The 26569-nt window shown below is 53.2% G+C and overlaps 1 protein-coding gene across 6 annotated transcripts; it reads right to left on the bottom strand.

The window, feature by feature from the left end:
* Positions 1–3261: 3261 nt before the first annotated feature.
* On the bottom strand, positions 3262–26183 carry LOC105466043 (DnaJ heat shock protein family (Hsp40) member B12). Of its 6 annotated transcripts, none has more exons than XR_011607838.1 (10): positions 25973–26180; positions 15403–15580; positions 13798–13943; positions 11412–11597; positions 11225–11304; positions 8590–8699; positions 6932–7104; positions 6258–6355; positions 4611–5037; positions 3262–4470 (listed from the first exon to the last, which is right to left on the bottom strand). XR_011607838.1 is itself a non-coding variant. In XM_011714875.2 (9 exons), the coding sequence occupies exons 1-9, from the start codon at positions 26103–26105 to the stop codon at positions 5008–5010; spliced, it is 1134 nt and encodes a 377-aa protein (XP_011713177.2). In that variant the 5' UTR covers positions 26106–26180; the 3' UTR covers positions 3262–5007. The 6 variants fall into 6 exon arrangements, 4 of the variants coding, with proteins under 4 accessions (XP_011713177.2, XP_011713179.2, XP_011713178.2 ...); XR_977925.2 differs by having other exon boundaries at positions 3262–3510; positions 4255–5037; XM_011714875.2 differs by having other exon boundaries at positions 3262–5037.
* Between the last annotated feature and the right edge of the window lie 386 nt (positions 26184–26569).

The raw sequence follows: 26569 nt of genomic DNA on the forward strand, positions 1-26569 counted from the left end.
CCAAGTGGCTGTGAGAGTGACAGGAGGTCTGGGCCCTGTCCCTGGGGAAACATCTCCTTATAAGGGTCTGGGGCGGGAGTGACAGTCCTGTCTGCCGTGTTAGCCCCTCCACTGCATGGCCTTCTCAGCTTACAGAGTTAGTTGCAGCCTCCCTGAGGGCAGGCAGGCCACCAAGAAAGGTGCAGAAGTACTTGCTGAGTGAATTGCTGAGTGGACAGGGTGCAGCGAGGAGTGGAGAAGCTCAGGGTCTCTCATTCATGCCTGGGAAAGTTCTCTGCCCAAGGCCACTGGGTGGGCCTGGCATGATGACAGGTATCGACTAGGGGCCTGGCCTGGGCCTTGCTCCCAAACATGCTCACTTCTGCACTCTGGTCTCCCTGCCTCTGCTCATGCTGGAGCACCCAGTCCACCCCCACCCCAGTGCTGCCCGCACTCACCTCCTTCACAAACGCCAGTTCCTCTATCAAGCGTCCCTGGCTAGAGCCCTCACACCGGCTCTGCTCCCAGGGTTTCTACTCAAGGGCAGTCCTCGTCTCAGTCACCTTAAAGCTTTCACTGCTTGGAAGGGACTTGACACCCAGTCAGTGCTCAGCTAATCTTTGTCCACTACGGACAAACAAGAAACACCCAAATGACACCATGTACTAGGCACTGTTCTAAGTGCTTTATATGCGGTAACTTGTTTACTCCTCACAACCACCCTATGAAGTAGGTGTTCGTGTCACTCCCATTTTGCAGATGACACAGGGAGGCAAAGGGCGGTCAAATGACACAGGAGAGCAAAAACTGGCTCCCTCCACCCTTCTAGGGTCTTTGGCTGTGCTAGGAATTACATGGACAGATAAACTGGTTAACAGGAGAAAAACCATATTTAATTACGTACGTAGGCATGGGAGCCCCATGAAATATGAGATTCCAAGAAGGATCACATCTTGAGCTATAGAAAAGGAACTGGGGGGGGGGCAGGGTGGGGTCCAGGATAACCTTTGTACCTTAAAAAAAAAAGAAAAAGAAAACAGGGGCTGGGAGCTTCTGGTGGGTGATGGCAACGCAAGTTTGGGAGGGTGAGGGGAAGAACTCTATGGTGAGCAAAAGTTGTCTCAGTATGCAGATAAAAAGTCAGTCTCGGCTGGGCGTGGTGGCTCACGCCTGCAATCCCAGCACTTTGGGAGGTCGAGGGAAGCGGATCATGAGGTCAGGAGATCGAGACCATCCTGGCTAACACAGTGAAACCCCATCTCTACTAAAAATACAAAAAAGTTAGCTGGGCAAGGTGGCGGGTGCCTGTAGTCCCAGCTACTTGGGAGGCTGAGGCAGGAGAATGGCGTGAACCCGGGAGGCAGAGCTTGCAGTGACTCCAGCCTGGGCAACAGAGCGAGACTCCGTCTCAAAAAAAAAAAACCAAAAAAAAAACAACCCAAAAAGTCAAAGTCAGTCTCTCAGTTCGTTAACAGTTGTCTGAGCAGCCCCAAGAATACTAGGTAGTTGGTGTCAATGAGTCAATCTTCCCTGGTAGATAAGATTTCTGGGAGGGGGTTCAGGACAACTTAGGCAGATGAGGGAACTTCAGAGAAAGCCCTTTCTATACTTGTTGTTGCTCAGGCGCCCCCAGTTTGAAGTAACCAGCACACCAAAATGGCAGATTTTGGGGTGGCATTTCCTGAACTCCTTCAGCGACACCCAAGGTCACTCAGTCAGTAAATGGCAGAGCAAAGATCCAGCCCCAGCCCCCATGGGGGCTGTGACGCTGCCTCCTGAGGATGACGTTTCCTGGTGCAGCCAGATGGATGCCTGTGTCACTGCCAGGAGACACCTACTCAAATGGGCAGCTGCTCCCTAGGCCAAGCCCATCAGATGAAGTGCCACCATCCTCAGTGTGGCCTTTTCATCTTTTCCATCCTCCTGGACTCGGGTCTTCTGCCCATTCTACCTGACACCAGTGGGTTTGATTTCCCTGAGTGCAGCAAATTTGGGCTGAGCAACTGTTTGTAGAATGACCACTTTGCTACAGGGACCCGAGACAGGCACGGTTTCTTCAAGACCCTGGGCACCACTTTCCTCCCCCAAGCCTGTTTCCTGCTCTGGGAAGTGAGCTGACTTGCTCATGTCACGTGGCGTGATGTCTGGTAGGGACGCTGGGCGGCTTCTGAACCATGTCAACAGTCTGTTTAACCTGATTCTTGGCACTGCTGTGTGCCTGCTCCAGACGCCAGGTGACTTTGTCTGAGCAACGTGGGGTGGGGATGAGGTTACAGGCAGGTCGGGTGTGTGCTCCTTGTCTCTGGAGCGGTTTTTTTTCTCTGGACCTGGGGGCAGCAAGGGACAAGGCAATAAGCTGGCGGAGCCGGGGAGCTGGGATGTAGTGGTGCGGCATTCTGCCACCTGACAGTGGGTGGGGGACACTTGTCAAAGCCTTTTTTGCTGCAGTCAGAGCGTGCATCCCACCTTTTCTGGCTCACAGCCGAGCCACGCAGGGAGGGCAGGGGGATGAGGTGGGTGAATGGGGGTGCTTGCAACACCTCTGCCAACCGTAGCTAACAAGTGGCGGCTTGCACACCAGGGCAGGCTGTGGTGACCCCGGGTAGGGGCAGCCAATGAGCTCCGGGGCCGTGGTGGCACCACCGGGCAGCCCGCCTGTCTTTGGCTGGCGCAGCCGCGGGAGGGGCCTGGGTCCGCCAGTCAGGGCTGCCGGGCCCTGTCTCTGGGAGGCCTGGGCAGATCTGCCGCTCCATTCACAACAGCCTGACCTGACTCGGGCTGCCACATTTTTAACTTTTTCAACCTCCTGGAGAGGAGGGCGGGCTGTGGGGGCGGTTGGTGGGAAGGACGATGGAAACAAACTCTTTTCCCAGGCTCTGGTTCCCGAGTGGGATCGAGCTCCAGGCTGGGGCCGGGAATTCTGAATACTCTGCAGGCACATGGCACATTAGGGTGTGGGGACGATGTGGGAGAGGGAAAAGCAGAAGGTGATGGTCGTGGCCCAGATGCCCACCCAGGACTGGCGTTGGGGACCGCAGGGACCCAGCCTGCTCAAGTCTTGCAGCCCCCCAGCCATCTGAGCACCGCTCTGCCTGGATGGAGTTAGTTCTGGAACAGCAGACCTAAGTGGCTGTTGGCCTGGGTCAGGGGTTGGGGCAAATTCAGGCTCATCATCTAGAACTCCTTGTGGCACAGGCTGGACAGTGTCAGCAGCAGCAGGGGCTTGTGCCCCCAGCCCCCTCCCTTAAGCCTCCCTGCTCAACGCAGACCCACCACGGCCAGTCACATAATAAACATATATTTACAGATGTACAATTTGAGAATTCTAATTGAAGAAATACAGCTTCCGGGGAATCCTTTAGGATCGATGTTCTTATTGCACATGGCTCAGCCCATCTAGGGACATCTACCAAGACCGGATGGTCGGGGTGTGAGGGCAGAGCACCGGGGCCACCGTGGGGAGGCACTCTGGCCACATCAGTTCTTATCATCTCTCTGGGCTGAGGTGGCCGCTTCATTGCAGGGTGGGACCTTGTTTAAAAATCAGATTTGACATTTCCTTAGCAAACTTCCTTTCCCAGCAAGAATCCTATTTGTTGGGGGACTTTTAAAAAAAGAGCCGAGAGAAACTCTGGGAGGGTGGCTATCACCTCCTGGCTGGCAGCTTGGGGAAGTAAGGCTTTGGAAGACGGTGGGCTCAACGACACACCGCCACAGGAAAACACGGTCATTCCAGAAGGCCCAGTAGAAACTGTGGGAATAAAGAAACCTCCCTCCTCCCCCTGGCAGCAAGTGCTGTTTTGAGCAAAATCCTCATTTGAAGGTGAGGGTAAGAAAACTATTCTGGTTCAGGTGTATCCCTTGTCCAAGGTACAAGAGGAGGCCTGGTGGTCACATCCACAGCGGGTGAAGAGAGGCACCCATGGGCACTGACTTTTCTTCAGGAGTTGAGGAGGCTGCCCTGGGGTCCCGGCACCACTGGCTGACTCGGAGGAAGAACCTTCTGAAATCCTTGGTGCAGGACTTAGGAAAAACCAGTGGCAATGATGGAGCTGTGCCCTGTGGCACCTATAAGGCAAAGCCCACTGAGGGGCTTAGGGATGGGGAAGTGGTTAGGCAGATCCTGGCCCCCTCTGCAGGCCTTCCCTTCTGTGGGCAGGGGGCTGGAGGGCTCCTGGGCACCAGGACAAAGAGCCCACTAGTGCTGCTCAGAGGGAAGGGGTGGTCTCACCCAAGCAGGTCCTTGTCGTGCCTCTCCTGTGACTCAATACTGACCTGGTACCTGCCTCCACGGCCTGCTCCTCTTCAGGTTAACCGTTATCCTGAGGCCTTCACGGGTTCACACTATCATGATTCCTGCTGCCATCAAAACCAGGTTGGGGTTTCGGGGGGCCGTGAAAAGCTCTGGCGTGACTCTCCTGACGCTGTCAGCTTTAGCTAATGTCTAGCAAAAACATCACCAGGGTGCCTTCCCCAAACAGGCCTCATTTTCTAAAACATGGAAGAAATCAGCTCAACAACTTAACCAAATCCCTGCAGAGTTTAAAAAGTAGACTATATATATATATCTTCATATATGCCTATTTACATATAAATAGATATATATACATATACACGCATCTATAAATTACATTCTATGGAGAGTTCTTTCTTCCTCCTCTCTATCCTTGGCCAGCGCCTTTGGCTTCTCCTGAGAGGTGGCTGGTGGTGGCTCCTGTGAGGGAGGAAAGGCAGCTGGGTGCCCCCTCCCCCAGCCCTTCCCACTGATATCTGCTGGGAGTTTTACATTCTACTTTCGTTGCCATGGTTTCTGTATCCTAGGAGAGAGCCGGTGCGGAGCCTCCGCCAGCCCTGGGAGGGAGGGAAGCAGCCCCATGGCAGGTTTTCTGTCTGTCCTAAGAGCTTTCTGCATTTACTGGGTGAGAGAGAGGGCAGCTGTGCAGCATTCGGCCTCCAATTCCATTTTAATTTTGTTTCTTTGTATGTCTTTCCTCAAATATACAGTCCATCACCTTGGCTCAGTGCGTGTCACCAAAAATTCTCCAGGGATTTCATAGTCTGGGGAGGAGAGTGGCAACAGTTAGCTCGGCAGTCAGGCGGCACCGGCTCCTCTAGCTTACGCCATACAAGTAGCCCCCCTTGCTACTGTGCCACTGCACCACTGCACCGTGCTGCCTGCTCGACCCCCACCAACCCCACCTGCGGTCTGCCCTCCTGCGGCGGCACAGAGGCAGACACAAATGGCCTCTAGGCAGAGTCAGCTGTGGATCCAGGCTGGGAGGACACAGGCAAAGGAGGGGGTGGACAGGGCACCCGCACAGAGAACCTTCACTGCTTCTGCCCACACTTCTCCGGGCTTGGCCGCAGTGGCCATCTCTGGCAAACGCTGGGAGCAGAGCCCAGCACCCCCATTCGCCGGGCTGTAGGAGGGAGCCTGCTACGAGCAACTCTCATTTCCCCTCCACCCCTCCTGTGCTGAGCGGCTGCATCTGACCCTGAACTCATGACCTTCTGTTCCCTTCCTCAGACCGCAGGCGAGATGCCTGGGCAGGGCCGGATGCCTGTGGTTTCCACGCTGCCAGGTGTGGCGGCATTAGAGAGAGTGCCTCAGATCCCACCAGAAGGGGGTGGTCAGGGCCCGCGGCCCCTCCCGCCGCCAAGCCTGCCAGCTCCCACCCACCTCGCGGCTGCCTGTTCATCTTGCTCCATTTCCTCCTCGCTGGAGGGATGGAGGAAGAGGAGGGCTCTTGGCCCACCTGTTCCCACATGGTTCTTCCTGGTATCAGGCAGGCAGTGTGCGTGTGGGGCTCTCTTGGGCCCCACAATATGTGATGGCCTGAATACCAGGGCATGGACAATAGTCTGCTGTGCTGGAGAAAGGGCTGTGCTGACTGATGGCTGGAGTGGACCAAGAAGCCCCAGGTGGCCCTCAGCAACAGTTTCGAGTTCCCACTCTGCCTGGCTCTGGGGTCCCCCACACCCCCGGAGCCAGGGAGCGAGACTGCAGGAGTGGGGGTGGAGAGCATCGCTAGAGGGCGGAAACCGACCTTGGTTTCTAGCAGGCCCCACAGCTGCCCAGTCTCTGGAGGCTGGAGGTCAGGCTGGGGACAGGAGTCTTTGCCACAATCACCAGGCTTCCTCCCTTTCTCCCCCTCCCTCCTCTGCCTCATGACCAGGGCCAAAGCTGCCAGGAGTTGCAGGGTGGAGGCAGCCCTGGCTCATACTTGGACCTTGGTGGTGTGGCTGGCCCAGGACTATCCATGCAGGGAGGCCTGCACCTCTGACAGTCGGCTGCAGCTGGGGGTGCTCATCTTCTGTGCTTTGTGGTACATATCTGTGTCGCCAAAGTAACGGGCCCGGTACAGCAAGCCTTCCTCTGCAAAGCAATGGGACAGGGTTAGCACACACCCAGTACCTCCTGAAGCCTGCAGGGACTGGAGAGCGGAGGAAGGCTGACACACGCCCGGGGCTTGGGCAGGGCTGGCCTCCCATTAGGAAGACCCTGGAGGAGCAGAGACTACAGTCCTTACGTGGGAGAGACTGACAGAGGTGCCTTTCTCTAGAATGCAGTGAGGCCAGCCAAGGTGAGACTCTGTCATCCTGGTCAGGCCTCCCCAGGGTCCCACAGATGGATCCAGGAGCACAGTCAGGGCGGCCAGGGATCTATCCACTCCAGTCTGTCTCTACACACTCACCTCTGGCAGCCAACACGCCAGGCTGATGGCAGTGATTTACGGGAACCTGAGGAAACCACAGGTGGCCCCTGGCTTCCAGCCCCAGGGAAACACAGGAGTGGAGACCAGCTCTTGGCTGGGAGGTGGCTTGGTGCAGGGCAGTGCCAGGGGCCAGCCCCTCAGAGCACAGGGTGAGCAGAGCTCTCTCCTTCTCCTGCTTTCCAGCTTCATCCCCTGTCACCTCCCAAATACAGCCCCCATCTTCCCCCCACACTCACTCTGCTGCTTCTCCTTCCAGCAGTTGTTCCGGAGGTTGGCGATATAATCATCCTCCACATTCCGCTCGACTGTTTTGAGGCTGGAGCCTGTGTACTCCTCGGAGAAAGTGTCTCCCACATAGTAGACGACACCCAGGTGGTCAGTGACTCGCCTGTGGATGTGGCCCACGGACCTGGCCAGAAATACCAGGTTCAAAGTGGGTGCGGGTTCCCATGCCCAGGGCACTCTAGGGGTGATGGGCCCCATGACAGGAGGTGCCGCACAGACCACACAAGTAGTTGGTTCCTTCTCAAACCAGAGCAGGGACTCGCACACTCCCTGAAAGGAGGGTCTGAGGAAAAGGCAGCGTCCTCCCACACACGTGGCCCAGACTACAGGACGCCCTGCCTTTAGACTCCTTGCTTACCACACTGCTGACCTGGGGCCTTTGGGGAGAGGCCCACCCTGGGGAACTGGGGACCTGGGAGGGAACCTGGGCTCCACCTCTGTGCCTCCATTTCCCCATTCATCCCCTAAGCCAATTGTTACTGAGGGCTTGCCTGCCTATCTAGGAGTTCCCAGTGTCGAGTTAAGAGGCTTAGGGACAAAATGACAGGAAAAGCTCCAGGGAGCCGTATCCTCCCAGCTCCAATCACAAGCTCTGTCAGCTGTGGGAAGAGCCTTGACACCCAGACAGGACCAGTGCTCTGGGGACAACAGTCCCTGCCCTAGTCCTCTGCTCCTCACGTGTCTCCAGTTGCAGAGAAAAGGGCTGGCATCTGGCCACAGGGAGCCTGAGCCAGCGGCCAGGGTCCAGTGGACCGACTCTGCCCCCTGCTGGTTGAGAAGGGTCATTCCAGCTCCCAGCCGGAGGGGGCCACTTTTGGGGAGAGGGGGATCCAGCCACTGAAGCTGAGCACCCTGTGTAGCTGACCCTGGGCCAGATGTTGGACATCAGTGAGGGGAGCTGACACCCTAATGGGTCACAAAACATCCTCAAGTTCACTCCTGGCAGTTGAGACCAAGCATTCATTAAACAAATATTGTTGAGCATTTCTAATGGACCAGACATGTTATATGCATTATTCATTAATTTCCACAGCAGGTAGATGTTATAATTCTCATTTTATAGATGAGGAAACCAAGGTTACGTAACTTGTTTAGGGTCACACAGCTTCTTAGTGGAGAAGCTGGGATTCTAAGCCATGCTTGCCGTGTCTGACTCTAGTGCCCTGTTCTTTCCATAGCCCCAGGAAGCCCAACCAGAACCGAGGAGCAGAGGTTCTTCGTCAGGGTTGGCAGGGGAGATGGCCAGGAAGGAGTCACAAAGCCGCTGAAATTATATGCAAAACTCTGTGTGGAAGTGTGTGCGTGCATGTGTGCATGTATTGTGTGTGTATGTGTGCATGTGTATCGTGTGTGTATGTGTGTGTGCGCATGTGTGCATAGTTCTAGGGAAAAGTTCTGTAGCTCTCGCTGCATTTTCTTAGGGGACCATAATCCTAAAAAGCTTAAGAGTCCTAGTTGAATAGAGAAAGTATATTTTATTGATTCGAAGCCAGGTTTCTGCATTATGATCATGCACTGGCTGGATCAGGATGCGAAAGAAGGCCCCTAACGGGGCTGAGAATCTAAAGCCCCTTGTCTGCCCATGGCCCAGCCTCACCCATGTACTCACGGTCTTGGGCTCAGACTGTAGGGTGGACTGGAGACCATGAGCTGGCTGAGAGCTGACACGAGGATCAGGATGAGGATAGGCATTAGCTGCACAAACACCCCTAGCCCGCCCTGGAGGGAAGAGCCAATGTCACTCTGCTGGACCTGGGTGGGGTGTGGCATCAGCCATAATCACCACCAGCTCCCCTAGAACAGTGGACCCTGGGGAGACATGACACCACTCTGCCATTCCCTCCACGAGGCTCCAAAATACAGATGCTCCTTCACCTGACAGCTTTCCCAGATAAAAACAAAGCAGCAACTGGTGTGAAACACAGGAGGAAGTGAGATGTCTGCATTTACTTTTGAGAGCATGTCAAAAAAAAAAAGCAGCAAAACTTGCTTCCTCCAGGAGAATGGAAGGCAGGGCTGGAAAGAGACATGCGGTATATACAACTTTTTGAAATTTGAACCACACAAATATATTACCAATGTAAACATTATGGCCAGTGTGGTGGCTCATGCCTGTAATCCCAACACTTTGGGAGACCAACACGGGAGAACCATGTGAGGCCAAGAGTTCAAGACCAGTCTGGCCAACATACACCCCTATTTCTACAAAAAATAATAATTAAAATAAAATAAAAATTACCAATTAAAATTAGAAATAGCACTGGTCCTAGGTTGCAGAAAAAGCAAACAAACAAAAAAATAAGAATTAGAAACAAAAACTAACAAATTTATTCACTGTGTGATAATCTATGATGTTAAAAACTCTTCTGTTGTTAGATACAAAATAAAAAATCTTTGATCGGGGCAGTGGCTCATGCCTGTAATCCCAGCACTGTGGGAGGCTGAGGCAGGAGGACCACGTGAGCCCAAGAGTTTGAAAGCAGCCTGGGCTCAAACAACAAAGTCAGATCCTATCTCTACAAAGAATCAGCTAGGTGTGGTGGGGTGGGCATGTGGTCCCAGCTACTGAGGAGCCTGAGGTGGGAGCTTTGCCTGGGAGGGGAGGCTCCTGCACTCCAGTCAGGGTGACAAAGCGAGACCCTGTATCAAAAAGAAAAAAAAAAGAAAAAGAAAAGAAAAGGCTGGCATGGTGGCTCATGCCTGTAATCCCAGCACTTTGGGAGGAAGAGGCAGGTGGATCACGAGGTCAGGAGTTCAAGACCAGCCTGGTCAATCTGGTGAAACCCTGTCTACTAAAAATACAAAAATTAGCCGGGCGTGGTGGTGGGCACCTGTAGTCCCAGCTACTCAGGAGCCTGAGGCAGGGGAATCGCTTGAACCTGGGAGGCAGAGGTTGCAGTGAGCCAAGACTGTGCCATTGCACTCTGGCCTGGGCGACAGACCGAGACTCTATCTCAAAAAAATTAAAAAAAAAAAAAATTTTTGAATAAATATTGTCAGAGCAAAAGGAAACCCCTTCTGCCTTGCCAGAATTTAAAATGTGCTGCAATTGTCCACAATATTTTAATTTTAGCCAGCTAGCTGTTCTTTGATCTGTGGCATACAAAATGTGTTTGGAGCATTGGCTAGTTATAATTTTTATTAAATTTTTGTTTGTTTGTTTTTTAAGACGGAGTCTTGCTCTCTTGCCCAAGCTGGAGTGCAGTGGCATGATCTCGGCTCACTGCAACCTCCGCCTCCCGGGTTCAAGTGATTCTCCTGCCTCAGCCTCCTGAGTAGGGATTAAAGGCACCTGCCACTACGTCTGGCTAATTTTTTTATTTTTAGTAGAGACGGGGTTTCACCATGTTAGCCAGGCTGGTCTCAAATTCCTAACCTTAGGTGATCTGCCCACCTCAGCTTCCCAAATTTTTGTAAATATGTTTTTTAAAGTATCTTTTGGCTTTTTAGCAAGAAGAGTCGGCACCTATGTTGTCATCCTTTAAAATTCTCTCACTGGCGGAGCACAGTGGCTCACGCCTATAATCCCAGCACTTTGGGAGGCCGAGGCGGGTGAATCACCAGAGGTCAGGCGTTCAAGACCAGCCTGGCCAACATGGTGAAACCACGTCTCTACTAAAGATACAAAATTAGCTGGGCGTGATGGCGGGCGCCTGTAATCCCAGTTAGTAGGGAGGCTGAGGCAGGAGAATCGCTTGAACTAGGCAGGCGGAGGTTGCAGTGAGCCCAGATCGAGCCGCTGCACTCCAGCCTGGGCAAGACAGCAAGACTTCGTCTCAATTTAAAAAAAAAAAAAAAAATTCTCTCAAAAACTTGAGAGAAAATAGCTGAGACCCATGGGAAAAAAAAGAAAAAAAAGAAAAAGAAAATAAAATTCTCTCACAGAGTGTAACTTTCCATTGCTTAGAGGATGTCACTTTGGCCTTACCAGCGAGCGGCCTGCATGGAAGCCTCGCATGACCCTCAAGCCTGGCTGCGGGTGGGGTTTCTGCATTCCGCTCCCCAGCCAGACCAGCAAAGCCGCGCTCCCGCTGGCAAAGTGGAGCACGGCTCCCTCATGTAGCGCCCTCTGCTGTCACTCAGCAGAATGCAAGGGAGGCCCAGAGGACTCCTTGGCTGAGAGTTGTGGGGACTCTGCTGGTCCCAGAATGGACAGTATGGGAGGGAACTCCCTCCTCCAGGCCCCCTCCCTGGGATGGATCTGGTGCCCTCCCCACGCTGTTCCCGGCGCCTTCCTCACTCACGTCACCCTGGTTGTCCCTGCGGTCCTGCCTTTGCTGGTAGGTATAGCGCATGCGGCCGTTGCTGTAGACGTGGACGTTACCTGGGGGTCAGAGGGGCTGAGTCAGGAGCTGGGGCTGTTGGGAAAGGGAGAGGCTGGCATGCCATCCCCACCATCACCCCAGGGATACCTGGCTATGGGGAACTTACTAGAAGGGAAGCCGCCGCCAAAGAACATGTTGAAGAGGTCTTCAGGGGAGATGTCGGCCTCAAAGCCGCGGTGGAAATCCCCGTGCCCATGGCCGTGCCGGGCCGCCTGGCTCTTGTCATCGCCAAACTGGTCATACTGCTTCCTCTTCTCCGGGTTGCTGAGTACCGCATATGCTGTGCCAATGGCTGGAGGGGAGGAGGAAAGGTCAGGCCTGAGGATCCTGGGGTGCAGGGGAGGTTCCAATGGCAGCCGAGTGCTCACTTTTCTCAGGTACTCAAGCAGTGCTTTAGGAAGCAGACGTCCTTGGGGCGGGCAGGAAGCTGGGCCAGTGTGGGAAGGGGGCATGCAGGAAGACCCCTCAGTGGATCTGGGCAGCCTGGCTGGGTGGAGGGTAATACAGGCTCCTTGCTCTCTTCAAGACAATGGTCAAGCTTTGTCGATGTGCCAGGCCCCCTAGGAGCGTCGCCTCATTTGCTTCTTTTTCTGTTTATTCTATTTTTTGAGGCAGGTCCTCACTCTGTCACCCAAGCTGAGTGCAGTGGGGCAATCATGGTTCACTGCAGTCTCATCTTCCTTTGCTCAAGCGATCCTCCCACCTCAGCCTCCTGAGTAGCTGGGACTACAGGCGTGCACCACCACACCCAGCTAATTTTTTGTATTTTTTGTAGAGATGAGGTCTTGCCAAGTTGCCCAGGCTGGTCTCAAACTCCTGGGCTCGAGGGATCCTCCCACCCTTGGCCTCCCAAAGTGCTGGGATTACAGACATAAGCCACCACACTAGGTCAACTCATTTACCTCTAAGAACAACCCTATCTCCATTTCACCAAAGAGAAAACTGAGGCTCAGAGAAGTGACTGCCTAAGCTCACACAGCTTTAACATGTTACAGAGCTGGGAGTCAAACAAAAGCAGGTGTCTCTTGCTGCAAGTTCTCTCTCCGACTTTATGAAAACCACCAAAAACCTCTTTCCTCATTTTCTCTTGAGGTGCCCAACGAGATGGGCGTCCCTTTCTGGAGGTTCTGTAAATCTGAAGTCATAGTCTGACACGCAGGCCAGACAGACACACAATATCCTTACTGTGAACTGGAAGGCAGCAGGAGCTGTGGGGAAGGGCCAAATCTCAGGGCTCTATGGAGACTCCTCCACTCCTGGTGATGTGGCCAGGGTGAGTCCCCCACTCTTGGGGGTCCAGGCCCCAACCAGTATTTCCTACCTGGGCCTGGAGCCTCCCACCAGGGCCCCCTGGCCAGGACGGCTATGCCCTGAAGGATCCCAGCTCTGAGCTTCTCAGTCTCCCACTCTCTCTCCTCAAGCTGCCACTGTCTCCGAGGAGTGGTTCCAAGTCGCATCTGATTCCCATCCTGAAACCCCTGGGAATAAGGAGGGCAAATCTTCTCCTCTACCAATTCTGACCAGGCCTCAAGGCCAGAGCTGGCCTCTCAGTACAGTCGGAGCAGGTTGCAGGCAGAGGCTGGGGCTGGAGAAACATTCAACAGGGCTACCTTGCCTCCCTCCACTCCCACTCTCCTTCTCCTCCGGGGCTCCTGGGACACTGCACACCAGGTCTCGGAGTCTACTCTGCCACAGGCTCTCCAGCTGGCTATGGTTGTGGGTGCAGCACAGCACGCACCCCGCCCAGGCCAGTGGGGGCTAATCACCATGCTGTTTCCCAAGGAGGTGGATGAAGCGAGAATGAGAGAAGGAAGGAGGACATGGTGGGAATGAGAGAAGGCAGTGATGTTTGGGGCAATGAGAAATTGCAGTGCACAGAGTCAGTACATGAGCGCCTGACAGGTTAAAAGAAAATGTAATGAATAAAGGGCAGCTTACGATTTCAGCCAGAAATGAAGCACCCACCCCTGAGCCAGTGGGCCCTGAAGCCAGAGACTGCCATGTCCCCACTGCAGGCCCCAGGTGTATAGGTATGGCAGGGGAGCTGGCTGTGGCTGCTGGTATTGAGGCGGCCACCAGGCCTGAGGCCCCTGACCTGGGGCTACCCTGCCCCTCAGCAGGGAAACAGTTACCCCAGTGGGCAGCTATGAGACTCCAAGACAGGGGAACACACACGGTGAGTCGCTCAATCACTGAGAATCCTTGGAGAAGCTACTAGAACTTTCTTGCCTCAGTTCTACTACTGTAACCCCAGGAAATGCAGAGGAAGCAGGGGCAGGAATGCTTATATTTGAGCTCTGACAAACTCTACATAGCTGGAGGTGGCTACTAGAACCTTTTTCCCAGGAAGCAGCTCCCAAGCCTGGGCAACTTGGGCCTAAGGCCACTTCCTTCTGCACCCCACTTCCTGGGAAAGCTGTCTTGGTCCCTTATTCCCTGCCACGGACAGGAGAGGAACACACCGAAATGCTAGGAAAGCAGGGCCGGCTTACCTTTGAAAGCTTCAGTGGCCCCAGGCGCGTGGTTCTTGTCTGGGTGGAATTTGAGGGCCAGTTTGCGGTAGGCCTTCTTCAGGTCCTCATCCGAGGCCCCTCTGCTCACCCCCAGGATCTCATAGTAATCTTTACATTGCTTGACCCTGGGGAGGGAGGAGAGTGTGGTAGGGGGTGCTCTACATGGGTCTGTGTGAGTGGGGCGAGGAACAGGCCGTGTGGGGCGCACAGCTCTAGGCAGGCTGCGGGGGACCAACAGGGCAAGGCTGACAGCTCCTTGGGTCAGTTGTGTGACATCAGGGACAAGGGAGCCACAGTGGACGCCAAATGTGATGCAGAGCTGGGCAGGACCACGGGAAACAGAAGAACACTGTCTGGATTCTTGGATTTAGGAGGGCAGCTGCAGGGTTCGCCAGGCCAATATCTATCTCCCCCTGTTCTGCTGACAGTTTCCCCATGGGAGGAGCTCAGGAGGACTGTTGGTGTCCATCACCCAGGGTGGTGTCCCAAGCTCAGCCAACCGACTCTCCTGGCAATCTGAGTCTTTTTTTTTTTTAACTTTTAAAAGTTTTTAAAATTTTAAATATTTAAAGATAGAGACAGGGTCTTCTAATTGCCCAAGCTGGTCTCAAACACCTGGGCTCAAGGGATCCTCCTGCCTCAGCCCCCAAAGTGCTAGGATGACAGGCATGAGCCACCATGCCCAGCCCAATCTGAGTCTTGAGTGGGTAACATGAAGGCCAGAGGTGGCAGGTGACTGTTCACCCCAAGCACAGGGCCTAAAGAGACCCTAGTTCTCTTTCACCAATTCTTCCTCTCTGCGCCCCTGGAGACCTCCTGGTTCTTGGCCCATTTCTAGGCCTTCCCAATCCCTCATACATCAGTTTCTATAGCCTACAACGGACCTTGCCGAGTCAGTGAAGTACAGATCTGGCCTACACTTTTATAACAGCAGTCATGCTCTGTCTCACACAGGCGGCCTCGGTCCTGAAGCTTGCCAGGAGCTGTGGGCATGACCCTGGGGGATTCCCAAGGCCAGCTGCTGGGAGACCTGGGGAGAAATGGGAGCTGGGAACGTCTAAGCCTGAGGAGCCTTGGCTGGGTGGTCGCTGGCCTGGTAGCCAGCTGCTCTGCACGGGGCCTGCTCACAGTCACGGGGCAATAACTCTGCCTCTGGTCTCCATTCTACCCCACACAGGCTCTGATCTAAAAGGGTTTTTGTTGGGTGCTGGGCTGTGGGTTGGGGTAGAATCTGGAGGGGGAGACAAGGCTCCATCTCTGTTGACAAACAGAGCTGTGTAAAGACGCCTGGGGCCTGCCTGGCCAGTGGCAGAGGAAGCCGGCAGAGTCAGCTTTTCCAGCCTCTGCTGTGGGTCATCTTGGCAGGAGGGGTGGTGAAGCCCCATTTCCCACACTGTATTCCTGGGCCTTGAGGGAAATAAGGAGAGGTCCTGGTGAACCTGGACACTTGGACCTTCTCCATCCACCAAGCCCCTCCCAGGGCCCTGTGCAGCCCACAGGCAGATGGGAGGTGGAGGACATGCTCCAGGAAGCCTCTAGATGTCCCCAATCTCCCCAGGCTCTGGTCCCTGCCCACCCGTCTACCTTTTCACAGCTGCAACCTGTTCTGCAGTGTAGCCTTTGGTGCTCTCTCCTCCAGCTTCACCGTTGGCCGAGGGGGCACTGGTCCCACCTGCTTTCCTGTGGGTGGCATGGGTTGTGTCTGTGGGTGGGGGTTGGTCACCGGCAGTCTGTGGTTTCTGGTTGAGGGACTCGATCAGGGCTGTGCAAGGCAAGGAAACTATTCAGGGCTCCTGTTCCAGCAGGCTGCGTGCCTCGCCGAGAGGCCTGCTGCTTCCCACTTGCTTCCCCTCCCAGCAAAGCCACCAGCTCCTGCCCTGATTAGGCCTGTGGGTGCTGGGGGGGGGGGCAGTCATCTACTCTCTTGAAAGCCACAGTCCTTAAGAGTAGGCAGGATAGGCTGGACGCGGTGGTTCATGCCTGTGATCCCAGCATTTTGGGAGGCTGAGGCGGGCAGATCACCTGAGGTCAGGAGTTTGAGACCAGCCTCACCAATGTGGTGAAATCCCATCTGCATTAAAAATAACAAAACTTAGGTTGGGCGCAGTGGCTCACGCCTGTAATTCCAGCACTTTGGGAGGCCGAGGCGGGTGGATCACGAGGTCAGGAGATCGAGACCATCCTTGCTAACACAGTGAAACCCTGTCTCTACTAAAAATACAAAAAGTTAGCCGGGCGTAGTGGCGGGCGCCTGTAGTCCCAGCTACTCGGGAGGCTGGGGCAGGAGTATGGCGTGAACCCAGGAGACGGAGCTTGCAGTGAGCCCAGATCGCGCCACTGCACTCCAGCCTGGGCGACAGAGCAAGACTCCATCTCAAAAAAAAAAAACAAAAAAAAACAAAAATTAGCTAGATGTGATGGCGGGTGCCTGTAATCCCAGCTACTAGGAAGGCAGTGGTTGCAGTGAGCCAAGATGTCGCCACTGCAGTCCAGCCTGGGTGACAGAGTGAGACCCTGTCTGCAAAAAAAAAAAAAAATCCGGGCGCAGTGGTTCACGCCTATAATCGCAGCACTTTGGGAGGCTGAGGCAGGCAGATCACCTGAGGTCAGGAGACCAGTCTGGCCAACATGGTGAAATTCCATCTCTACTAAAAACAAAACAAAACAAAAAAACCCCCCAAAAACCAAAAAGCATTTAGCTGAAGATAGTGGTGGGCGCCTGTAATCCCAGCTGTTCAAGAGACTCGAGAGGCTGAGGCATAATTTCTTGAACCCAGGAGGTGGAGGTCGTAGTTAGCAAGATTGTGCCACTGCACTCCAGTCTGGGCAACAGAGCAAGGCTCTGTCTCAAAAAAAAAAAAAAAGTAGGCAGGATAGAGGTCTTTTTCTTTTTACATGAACAAAATTATGTTAATAAAACTTGACAGAAAATCTACATAATTCGTGGATAAATCTGTAGTAATTGCCTTATTTTCCAGATAGTATACTTACATATATATTTCTTTTCTTAATAAATTTAGGCAGAATTCTGATATTCTGATAGTCTTCTAGAAGCACACTTGGTTTTATTAATAAACCCTATAGTACTTTATTTAGAGTTATTTTTGTGTTTGTTTGCTTGTTTGAGATACAGTCTCACTCTGTTGCCCAGGCTGGAATGCAGTGGTGCGATCTCAGCTCACTGCAACCTCTGCCTCCCAGGTTCAAGCGATTCTCATACCTCAGCCCCTCAGCCTCCTGAGTAGCTGGTACTATAGGCACATGCCACCATGCCTGGTTAATTTTTTTTTTTTTTTTTTGACACGGAGTCTTGCTCTGTTGCCCAGGCTGGAGTGCAGTGGCATGATCTTAGCTTACTGCAACCTCCGCCTCCTAGGTTCAAGCAATTCTCCTGCCTCGGCCTCCCTAGTAGCTGGGATAACAGGCTCCCAGTACCATGTCCAGCTAATTTTTGTATTTTAGTAGAGATGGGTTATCACCATGTTGGCCAGGCTGGTCTTGAACTCCTCACCTCAAGTAATCCACCCATCTCGGCCTCCCGAAGTGCTGGGATTACAGACGTGAGCCACCATGCATGGCCTAATTTTTGTATTTTTAGTAGAGATGGGGTTTCACCATGTTGGCCAGGCTGGTCTCAAACTCCTGACCTCAAGTGATCTGCTCCCCCTCGGCTTCCCAAAATGCTGGGATTACAGGCATAAGCCACTGTGCCCTGCTAGAGTTCATTTAATACTGCTTTAATTGCCATTTCTTTCAATGTATTTGGTTTTACTCTGCTTTTTGCTTTTATGAATCTAACTTATGAATCCATTTTTTTTCTACTGAACTCATTCAAATCTGCAAATATGTTTGCATTGCATCACATTTTGAATAAGTAAAATATTCAGTCCACAGCACTATGCCCTATTTTTAACATTTTCAGATGGAGTCTTACTCTGTTGCCCAGGCTGGAGTGCAATGGCATGATCTCGGCTCACTGCAACCTCCGCCTCCTGGGTTCAAGCAATTCTCCTGCCTCAGCCTCCCAAGTAGCTGGAATTACAGGTGCACACCACCACGCTGGCTAATTGCATTTTTAGTAGAGACAAGGTTTCACCATGTTGGCGAGGCTGGTTTCGAGCTCCCGATCTCATGTGATCCACCCGCCTCGGCCTCCCAAAGTGCTGGGATTACAGGCGTGAGCCACTGCACCCAGTCAACCCTTCAGTTTTTTTTTTTTTTTTTTTTTTTTTTTTTGAGACGGAGTCTCGCTCTGTCTCCCAGGCTGGAGTGCAGTGGCCAGATCTCAGCTCACTGCAAACTCCGCCTCCCAGGTTCACGCCATTCTCCTGCCTCAGCCTCCCGAGTAGCTGGGACTACAGGCGCCCGCCACGTCGCCCGGCTACTTTTTTTGTATTTTTTAGTAGAGACGGGGTTTCATCAGGTTAGCCAGGATGGTCTCGATCTCCTGACCTCGTGATCCACCCGTCTTGGCCTCCCAAAGTACTGGGATTACAGGCTTGAGCCACTGCGCCTGGCCCAGATTTTTAAGATCTCAAAGTAGTGAGTTTAACAGACTTGGCATGTTGAGTGCCAAGATGGGCAAAGTACCCTGCAAAGGGGACCCCGCTTAGCAGGACCATCTGTTTCAGGTGGGATCAGTCAAGAAGGCTTCCTGGAGGCCTTTGCTTAGCTGTAAAGAGGAATGGGGGAAATGAGTTTGCCCAAGGGGGACAGGGATGGTATGAGACCAAAAGAAATATCTGCTGTGCTCATTACTTGCTATTTTTCACATTTTTCAAATGGTTGGGCATGTCAAATGGCCTCTTCAATGTCTGGAGTCTATACAGGACGTTAACTATCACCCTCGGCAGCATCATGGTTATTGAAAACCAAGCCCGGCCAGGCGCAGTGGCTCAGACCTGTAATCCCAGCCCTTTGGGAGGCCGAGGCAGGTGGATCACAAGGTCAGGAGTTCAAGACCAGCCTGGCCAACATGGTGAAACCTCATCTCTACTAAAATACAAAAATTAGCCGAGCGTGGTGGTGGGCGCCTGTAATCCCAGCTACTTGGGAGGCTGAGGCAGGATTGCTTGAACCTGGGAGGCGGAGGTTGCAGTAAGCTGAAATCATGCCCTTGCACTCCAGCCTGGGCAACAACAAGACTCCATCTCAAAAAATCAAAAATAAAAACGAAAAAAACCAAGTCCGCTGGGCGTGGTGGCTCACACCTATAATCCCCGCACTTTGGGAGGCTGAGGCGGGTGGATCGCCTGAGGTCAAGAGTTCGAGACCAGCTTGGCCAGCATGGTGAAACCCTGTCTCTACTAAAAATACAAAAATTAGCCAGCGTGGTGGCAGGCGCCTGTAATCCCAACTACTTGGGAGGCTGAGGCAGGAGAATTGCTTGAACCTGGGAGGCAGAGGTTGCAGTGAGCTGAGATCATGCCACTGCACTCCAGCCTGGACAACAGAGCGAGACTCTGTCTCAAAAAAACAAAAACAAGCAAAAATAAGCCTGTGGTTCCTGCAGATTAAATGAGGAAGGGCCCAAGTCTCTGGCAGCAGGTCCCTATGTCCATTTATTCCAGGCACAAAACCAACTCTCAGAAACCCGTCAGGCCTGGGCCCCTGTGCCCTGGGTAGTAAAATCCTAAAGCCTCTGACAAGCTGACCAGCTGGGAAAACAGGCATCTGGATCACTGCAGGGATCCAGCATCCCTCTGTGCTGAGGAGGGACAGCAGCACATCCCAGAACGGTCCTCTGCTTCCTTCAAACACGCCAGGTGCCTGCTGGCCTGAAGACACCATGCTGGGTGCCACACCCACCAGTGCAATGCACTGAGGTCTGACCCAAGGGGCTGAGAGCCAGTCTCACTGGGAACAGAGTATGGGGCTCCAGTGGAGCACTGCTGCCCTGGGCTGCTGCTGCCACACTTGCGAGCTTGTGTGATCGTGCTGAGTCTTCAATTGGGAAATCCAAACACAGGAGCTCACAGCCGGGGTTGCTCTGAATAAGGGAGGTAGGCTCCTGCAGCAAACCCTGAGAGCGTGCCTGGGGAGGAGTAATAGCAACAATTATTTTTCTTACCCAGTGATGTGTGTCAGGTGGGTACCTTCACAGTGATCTGCATGTATTAGTTCATTTAACTGCCACAGCAGCCTCCACTGTAGGAAGAGGGCACTGTGGCAGACTGCTGCCATGACCACACAGCTGGTTAGGAGGCAGAGAGGGCTTTGAACCCCAGGACGTCCAGAGGGGCCTTTGAACCCCAGGATGTCCAGCTCCAGGATCCATGCTCTTTTTTTTTTTTTTTTTGAGACGGAGTCTCGCTTTGTCGCCCAGGCTGGAGTGCAGTGGCCGAATCTCAGCTCACTGCAAGCTCCGCCTCCTGAGTAGCTGGGACTACAGGCGCCAGCCACCTCACCCGGCTAGTTTTTTGTATTTTTTTAGTAGAGACGGGGTTTCATCGGGTTAGCCAGGATGGTCTCGATCTCCTGACCTCGTGATCCGCCCGTCTCGGCCTCCCAAAGTGCTGGGATTACAGGCTTGAGCCACCGCGCCCGGCCGCATGCTCTTAACTATGCTGCTATCCTGGGCCGCACATGTCTGATGGGGTGGGGGTGGGGGTGGGGATCGGGGACAGAGATCCAAGCAAAAGCAAAGAAGAGACATTAAATTCAGAAAGGCCCAGATTCAAATCTCAGCTCTGCCATTCCTAGCAGTGTGACCCTGGCTGATCTGTGACATCTCTCTGAACCCGGTTTCCTCACCGTCGTGGTGAATGAAATGAGATAATGTGTGTGAGCACCTGGTGCAGAGTCTGACAGAGAGTAAGGTTCAAGGCTGATGAAGTGTCTGGCCATGGAAGTGGGCTGGCCAGGGAGGTGAGGGGACCTGTGGTGGGGGGTTGGGAGGAGGAGGGCTGGGTAGCGGGGGAGTTCTGAGGCTCAGGAAGGCAAAGGCTCAGTGCTCAGCAGGCTCTGGACCCAGTAGTAACCATGAGATTTCAGGCCATCCTAGATACCAGGTCCGTGCCAGCTACCAAGGGAATGGCAAGAGAAACCAAAAGATGAAGAGATACTGGTCAGGACAGGGCAGGAGGAGGAGGCAATAGGCTGTTTCCTAGAGCTTTTCAAGAAGCTCTTTATTTCAGTTCCTCTGGAAGCTCCAGTGGCCCAGGCTGAGCCTGGCAGATCCTAAGGGCAAAATAACCAGTTATTCAACTGCCAGAGATGAGCAGGAGCACTAGCCAGGAGACAGGACAGGCTCTCTCTCGTACCTCTCAGAGAAGATTCTGGAAGCTTTTCAGGGCAATTACAGGGAATCAGCCACTCTAATTTCCCTACAGTACAGAGAGAGCCCAAAGGAGAATGGGGGTGCCCTGGGTCACATGGAAGCCTTCTGCTTGAGTTGGAAATTAAAGATTTCTGGTTGCTGGCAAGTAGGGTCTCTCTTCTGGCCTGGGGGATGTGACAGCTTCATGCTTACATCCCTCATGGCACAGAGGCTGACAAGCAATGTCACAAAAGGAGACAGAACAGCTTAATGTTACCTTGGTTCTGTCTCTTCTCAGTAAAGCTGGCAGACCTAGAAAAGGAAGGGAACTCGGTAAAAGAGAACAGAGCTGGGGTGGAGAGGCACCTGAGGTGGAGCTGAGAGGATTCCTATAGCCAAAGCCACTGAACCCAGACTAGAGAGTTGACTTGGCCGGGCGATGGTTCACACCTGTCATCTCAGCACCTTGGGAGGCCAAGGCAGGAAGATGGATTGAGCCCAAGAGTTCGAGACCAGCCTGGGCAACACAGGAAGACCCTGTTTCTATAAAAATAAAACAATTAGCCAGGTGTGGTGGCACATGCCTGTGGTCCTAACTATTTGGGAGGCTAAGGTGCGAGGATCACTTGGGCTCAGAAGGTTGAGGCTGCAGTGAGCTGTGATTGCGCCACTGCATTCCAGCCTGGGCAACAAAGTGAGACCCTGTCTCAAAAAAAAAAAAAAGTTAAGACTCCCCAACAGGTTCAAACCCAGCTCTGCCACATGCTAGAAGAGTCATCTTGGACAAGGTAACTTAGCTTATCTGTGCAAAACTCCATCTCCATCATACAGGCTAAAAGAGGAAATGAGTGAATGCCGGCAAAAAACTCAGCCCAATGCCCAGCAAATATACAGTGTTGTCTCCGACTGTGACTTTGTTAGTAGGTGAGTAGCTGAGTTTCTGGGCTCTATGTACCTATGGTGCTTATAGTGAGTCAGAAAAGGGCCTGGGATTGGAGATGGACAGTTCTGGGTCTTTGTTGGCTAGCCATGTGGCCTTGCCAGGTTATCTGGGTCCTCAGTGGAGAGAAGATCCCTACTCTCATAGGAGTGCTCTGAGGGGTAAATACGATTCTGTGAAATACAGGGAATGGAAGAGGGCTGAGTGCACGGTGGGGCTCATGAAGGTTGACTGACTTGAAGGGAACAACCCCACCCTGGACCTTACCAGCACCAGAATCTCTCTCACTCCTGGACTCTGAATGCAGAATCCCTCAGCAACCCATCTCCTTTTCCTGTGGGCTGGCTTTCCCAGCTTGGCCTTCCTGACTTAGCCCAGAGCCAGCCATTTCACAGAACGTCTGGTAGCCTGAGCTGCAAGGAACCTCAGGATCATTGCAGCCAATCCTCTCTTTGTATGCTGGGGAAACTGAGGCCTACAAATGCTCTCATGAGCTCCCTGGGAAACCTGGCACCTTCCACATTTGTTACAAAGCCTTAGTCAAAGCCAGTGGCTACCAGGCTGCCAGCTGCTGGATAAAACTCCCAGAAAGGGACTGACTGACTGGCTCCACCATCTCTAATCTGTGACCTCCCAGCTTAGGGCTACTGCTCTGCAGTTTAACTCAGTGCCTCCTCGTCCCACCTCCTGCAGCAGGAGTTTCAAGTCCCCTCACATCCTTTTTGCTGCAAAGGCCAACATGCCTGCGGCATCACACAAGGCTGCTCGCCACCTGCTGCCATACCTCTCCACGGCTACCTGGCTGCTGCCCTCTCCGGGGACTGCCTCTTCTTGTTGCTCCATCTCACTCTGTTGCTTCCTCTGCCTTTGCCTGTGGGCTTGCCATTGTGCCTGCAGCAATTTTCTCTCCATGGTCTACACTTTCCCACAGTGACCTCAGCCATGCACAACTCCAGTGAGCTCCAGGGAATAGACGATACCACACTTTCACCTGTAACCTAGAGTGCTCTCCTGAGTTCCAAGCTGACAGCTCCTTTGGCCTGTCCCACTGGCATCTCCCACTCTGCTCATCTCTTCCCATCCCAGTTCTTCACCCTGGTTTCTTCCTGGTCACAGGGGCTTCAATTCTGATCCCCCAGCATCCCATCTGATTCTCCTCTGCAACCCTCTCTCACACAGGCCTGGTGCCTCTTTTCCAGGGACCTTAGCCTTATCCATACTGCCTTGTCCCAGGCCCTCAGAATAGCCAACCTGCTCAAGGCAATTCTCTCTCATTGGCTTCCTACCTTGAGTCTCTCTTACCTCTCATTATCCCTTCATGCTGTTCTCTTTTAACAACAGCGCCCTTACCTTATTCCTGCTATCAAAAACCTCAACGATTTCCTCAGTAACTACAGAATAAGGTAAAAATATCTTGGTCTGGTAGAAAAGGATTTTTATGATCTGGCCCCATTTTATTTTCTAAGCTTAATCCTCTCTGTATACAAACTACCATCTCCACTGCCTCTAAATCTTGCTACACTTTGATCTCTTCCCCCGAATCTTACAACTTTCAGCTCCCCTGACTTCTCCCAAGATGCCTTTACTCAAGTCTCACACCTTCCTCCAAAGCACAGTTCAAATGCTAACTCCTGTCATCCCCAAAACATTCCCTCGCCGTGAGATAACATTATTTTTATGCACTTGCTACAGCACTCACTACACTGCTTATAATTTAATGTTCAGGAGATTGTCCTCCACACTTCCTCCCCACCATCAGACTGTGAACCCATGGATGATGGGGACTGATTTTTTCACGCCTGTCCTTAAGCCCTTGGCATCAAACCCTGGGCTTATTTTTTGTTTAATCACAGTTCTGCCTTGTAATATTTATTTCTGTAAGTTTGTCTCTTTCACTAGATTATAAGCTCTTTTGAGGTGAGGGATCACATTTTACCAATCTTGCCAGCACCAAGCAGAGGACTTTGCAAACAAAACAAAACATAAATGATCTTCAACAAAAGTCTGCTGCATTGAATGAGCATCTGGGATAAGCCTAAACCCAAAGCAATAGACTGCCACCTAATGTATCTGTATTACTCCCCCTGGGGAGGCAGGGAGCCCAATGGGTAGCCCTGCCCTCTATTTTTGAAGTAAGATCTTTCCCTGTCCCAGACCTAAACTAATCCCAGGTCCTTGTCAGCTCAGTGGAGGGCTGCAGATGGTAGAGTTTACACAGATGCATAAGGCGTATAGTCTCATAGTCTTTGAAGAAAAGCACAAATATGACAAATATGCAGGCAGGTGATTCTTCTGTCTCAGCAAATTCCAGAGCCCGAGCCCGAGAGAGGACACTCCTTCAAGCTCCTGAACTGGTGTAGGGGGCCTGCTGACAGAAAGATCCCCACAGGCCCTGTGGCCCATTCTTTCTTGGCTGCCAGGTCCTGAGCCCGCAGCAGCATCAGTGTCAGGCAGAATTCTGACAGCTGGAGGGACCACGCCCCACCACAGAATACCAATTAATTCATAGGGAGGCTCCTCGAGCAGGTTACCTCAGGTGTCCTGACAAATACAGCCCAAAACCCTCTCCAAGGGGAGGCAAACAGGCCAAAGATCAACCTGCAAGAGTCTGGAGGGAGGAAAGTTCAGCAGTCCAGGCTACCTCTTCCACCAGCCTCCCGCTTCTCAGTCTCAACAGGAGGGCAGGGCCGGTTAGGAGGCTGACTGCTGTTCCTCAATTTCATTTCTTTTCTTTCATAAACATTTACAGAGTCACAGAACTTTCCACTTTCTAGCTGTGTCATCTTGGGCATCCCTTACCTCAGAGATTTTCCTCACCCATAGAATACAGATAATGATCTTTGCTCTGCCTCCCTGACTGGCAGGCTCAAGTAAGAAGGCACAGGCGAAGGAGCTTCCTAAACTGCAAAGCCCTATGGGTATTATTGCCAATCACATTATCTGCGCCAACCCTCTAATCTTCCCGAGGAGGAAACCCAAGCTCAGGAAGGTCACGTGGTAGCCGTCAGGATGAGACTGGGGCCTTCGGAGTGCCTGTTATTCCCTGACGGTTTACTAAGTGGTGATCACAAGCACCACCCGGTGTCTTTCTCCCCTCTAGCTTGGATTAAGAAAAACTCCTTGGAAAACTTAGGTTAAAGGAAAAAGAAAGGGTTCCCGGGTGAAGCGAGGTGATGAGTTGTAAAGCCAGCCTCACTCTTCCCTGCCTGGCTCAGGAGCCTCCTGTCCAGGGTCACTCAGCAGCCTCGGCGTCCACATAGCCGGCTGCCGCTGGACTCTTGCGGGCGATGGAGGGCTGGGGTGGCTGAGACCAACACCTCCCACCAGGCCACACACTCCGAATCTCATCATCAGGAGGAGTGAGGCAACCGGCCTCAGGACAGACCGTAGGAAGCGGCGGACTGGGGTGGGTGTAAAGGCCGGCTAGCATTTTGGGAGGGTGGTCCCTGACCCTCAGCCCGAGACGTGAAAGGCAGTGAAGATACGGAAGCGCCTTTCCCTTGCGCTCGAAGGACGGAAGTCTCTCCCCGTCTAGCGCCCATTCTCTCCCTCAAAGGAGTTATGTTTATTTTCCTGAACTATGATACTTCCCAGGCCGGCTACTGGCCTGGGCCACCGAACGGCCCCTTGGGAAAAGTAGTTCGAGTTCACTTCTAGGTGAGTTCCCTTCGTCCTGGCTGCCCGCGCGTTTCATTCTCGGAGACCTCAAATCCCAGCGGATTCCGCGAGCACATCTAAAGCTGAAGTCCCGGGCGCCCGAGTCTCCAGATGGCTCGCATCCCGCAGAGGAGCGCGAGGGAAAAACTACGCCTCCCAGCAGCCACCGCGCGCCACAGTGCGCAAGCGTAGCCGCGCCTCGCCACCCCTCCCCCTCCTCCAACTGCTCCAGTCGGTCCGTTCCCGTGTTCCCCCCATCAGTTCTAATGTCCCCAGTCTCTCCGACACCTCACACTCACCGCGAACTCGCGGCGTCGGGTACAGCCGCTGTGCCTTCTCCAGGAAGCGGAGCGCCCGGTCGGGCTGGTTGCTCTGGATGGCCTTGAGGGCGATGCTGATACAGCGCTCAGCTTCATCCTTGTTGGATTCCATGGCGGAACCAGAGCGCGGAACCAGGGAGGGGGAGGCCGGGCGAGCGAAGGGCTGCGCCACCCGCCGGCGCGTCGCGGGCAGGCGGGCGCGGAGTGATGACATTCACCCTCCGCCCCTCCTTTCCCGAGATTTGAGCGAGGGTGGAGGCGCTACCGTATGTTTTCTAAGAAAGGGACGGCTGGCTTAGGTGTCAATAATGGTGCATGCCCAGATTCCATCTTCCGGAGGTCTTAGAGTTGAGTATGCACCAACCCTCTAATCTTTCCGAGGAGAAAACCCAAGCTCAGGAAGGTCACGTGGTAGCCGTCCGGCTGAGACTGGGGCCTTCGGAGTGCCTGTTATTCCCAGACGGTTTACTAGGTGATGGTCTATATACGTAACGTAACTATATACGTTTCAGACGAAGGTTATTTATTTATTCACTGAACAGATATTGAGTGCCCACTGTTTGTCAGGCATGGTTT

The sequence above is a fragment of the Macaca nemestrina genome, chromosome 9 (assembly GCF_043159975.1).
Source record: "Macaca nemestrina isolate mMacNem1 chromosome 9, mMacNem.hap1, whole genome shotgun sequence".
Lineage (NCBI taxonomy): Eukaryota > Metazoa > Chordata > Mammalia > Primates > Cercopithecidae > Macaca > Macaca nemestrina.

Coding starts and splice junctions, on each gene's coding strand:
- LOC105466043 (XM_011714875.2), bottom strand. CDS start 26,105: ATGGAATCCAACAAGGATGAAGCTGAGCGCTGTATCAGCATCGCCCTC. Junction 13,944..15,402: donor CAGGTTGCAGCTGTGAAAAG/GTAGACGGGTGG, acceptor CTCCCTCCCCAG/GGTCAAGCAATGTAAAGATT. Junction 6,356..6,931: donor CTGGAAGGAGAAGCAGCAGA/GTGAGTGTGGGG, acceptor ATTGCTTTGCAG/AGGAAGGCTTGCTGTACCGG.